At 40.0% G+C, this 1,862-nt stretch overlaps 1 protein-coding gene across 1 annotated transcript; it reads left to right on the plus strand.

Moving 5' to 3' along the window:
• Positions 1-6: 6 nt before the first annotated feature.
• Positions 7-1,530, plus strand: LOC306652647 (RNA-binding protein 39-like). Its single transcript, XM_079125430.1, has one exon. The coding sequence runs from the start codon at positions 369-371 to the stop codon at positions 1,113-1,115; it is 747 nt and encodes a 248-aa protein (XP_078981556.1). The 5' UTR covers positions 7-368; the 3' UTR covers positions 1,116-1,530.
• The last annotated feature ends 332 nt before the right edge of the window (positions 1,531-1,862 follow it).

Here is a 1,862-nt window from a genome sequence, read left to right on the forward strand (position 1 = left end):
GGAAAAAAAGCAAGAGCAGAAGTCGCAGTCATGAACGAAAACGAAGCAAAAGTAAGGAACGAAAGCGAAGTAGAGATAGAGAAAGGAAAAAGAGCAAAAGTCAGGAACGGAAGCAAAGTAGAAGCAAAGAAAGGAGACGAAGCCGCTCAAGAAGTCGAGATCGAAGATTCCGAGGACGCTACAGAAGTCCCTACTCCGGACCAAAATTTAACAGTGCCATCCGAGGAAAGATTGGGTTGCCTCATAGCATCAAATTAAGCAGACGACGTTCCCGAAGCAAAAGTCCATTCAGAAAAGACAAGAGCCCTGTGAGGGAACCTATTGATAATCTAACTCCTGAAGAAAGAGATGCAAGAACAGTTTTCTGCATGCAGTTGGCAGCAAGAATTCGACCAAGAGATTTGGAAGAGTTTTTCTCCACAGTAGGAAAGGTTCAAGATGTGAGGATGATCTCTGATAGAAATTCAAGCTGTTCCAAAGGAATTGCTTATGTGGAGTTTGTTGACGTTAGCTCAGTGCCTCTAGCAATAGGATTAACTGGCCAGCGAGTTTTAGGAGTGCCGATCATAGTACAGGCATCACAGGCAGAAAAAAATAGAGCTGTAGCAATGGCAAACAATTTACAAAAGGGAAGTGCAGGACCTATGAGACTTTATGTGGGCTCATTACACTTTAACATAACTGAAGATATGCTTCGGGGGATTTTTGAGCCTTTTGGAAGAATTGAAAGTATCCAGCTTATGATGGATAGTGAAACAGGTCGTTCTAAGGGTTATGGATTTATTACATTTTCTGACTCAGAATGTGCCAAAAAGGCTTTGGAACAACTTAATGGATTTGAACTAGCAGGAAGGCCAATGAAAGTTGGTCATGTTACTGAACGTACTGATGCGTCCAGTGCTAGTTCATTTTTGGACAGTGACGAACTGGAAAGGACTGGAATTGACCTGGGAACTACTGGTCGTCTCCAATTAATGGCAAGACTTGCTGAGGGTACAGGTTTGCAGATTCCACCAGCAGCCCAGCAGGCTTTACAAATTAGTGGCTCTTTGGCATTTGGTGCTGTGGCAGAATTCTCTTTTGTTATAGATTTGCAAACACGACTTTCCCAATAGACTGAAGCTTCAGCTTTAGCTGCAGCTGCCTCTGTTCAACCACTTGCAACACAGTGTTTCCAACTTTCTAACATGTTTAACCCTCAAACAGAAGAAGAAGTTGGATGGGATACAGAGATTAAGGATGATGTGATTGAAGAATGTAATAAACATGGTGGAGTCATCCATATTTATGTTGACAAGAATTCCGCTCAGGGCAATGTGTATGTGAAGTGCCCGTCAATTGCTGCAGCTATTGCTGCCGTCAATGCATTGCATGGCAGGTGGTTTGCTGGTAAAATGAAAACAGCAGCCTATGTACCTCTTCCAACTTACCACAACCTCTTCCCTGATTCTATGACAGCAACACAACTACTGGTTCCAAGTAGACGATGAAGGAAGATATAGTCCCTTATGTACATAGCTTTTTTTTTCTTGAGAATTCATCTTGAGTTATCTTTTATTTAGATAAAAATAAAGAGGCAAGGGTCTACTGTCATTTGTATACAATTCCTGTTACCTTGAATAAAAATGTTAACAGGAAAAAAAAAAAGAGGTGGTTTTGAATATCACAAAATGTATAAATGCATTCTACTGTCATGTGCAACTAATTAGAACAAATAAAATTTAAAAATATTGAAAAAAGGAGTATCTAGCATTAGTAGTAAATTTTTGTTTCTTCTGTTATTTCCATCCAGTTTTACCTCGCATAATATATCTCTGTTGCTCAGTCCATATACATTTAGGATAGTTTTGTCTTCTTGATAT

The sequence above is a fragment of the Sciurus vulgaris genome (genome assembly GCF_902686455.1).
Source record: "Sciurus vulgaris genome assembly, contig: HiC_scaffold_393_arrow_ctg1, whole genome shotgun sequence".
Taxonomy (NCBI): Eukaryota; Metazoa; Chordata; class Mammalia; order Rodentia; family Sciuridae; genus Sciurus; species Sciurus vulgaris.

Coding starts and splice junctions, on each gene's coding strand:
- LOC306652647 (XM_079125430.1), top strand. CDS start 369: ATGCAGTTGGCAGCAAGAATTCGACCAAGAGATTTGGAAGAGTTTTTC.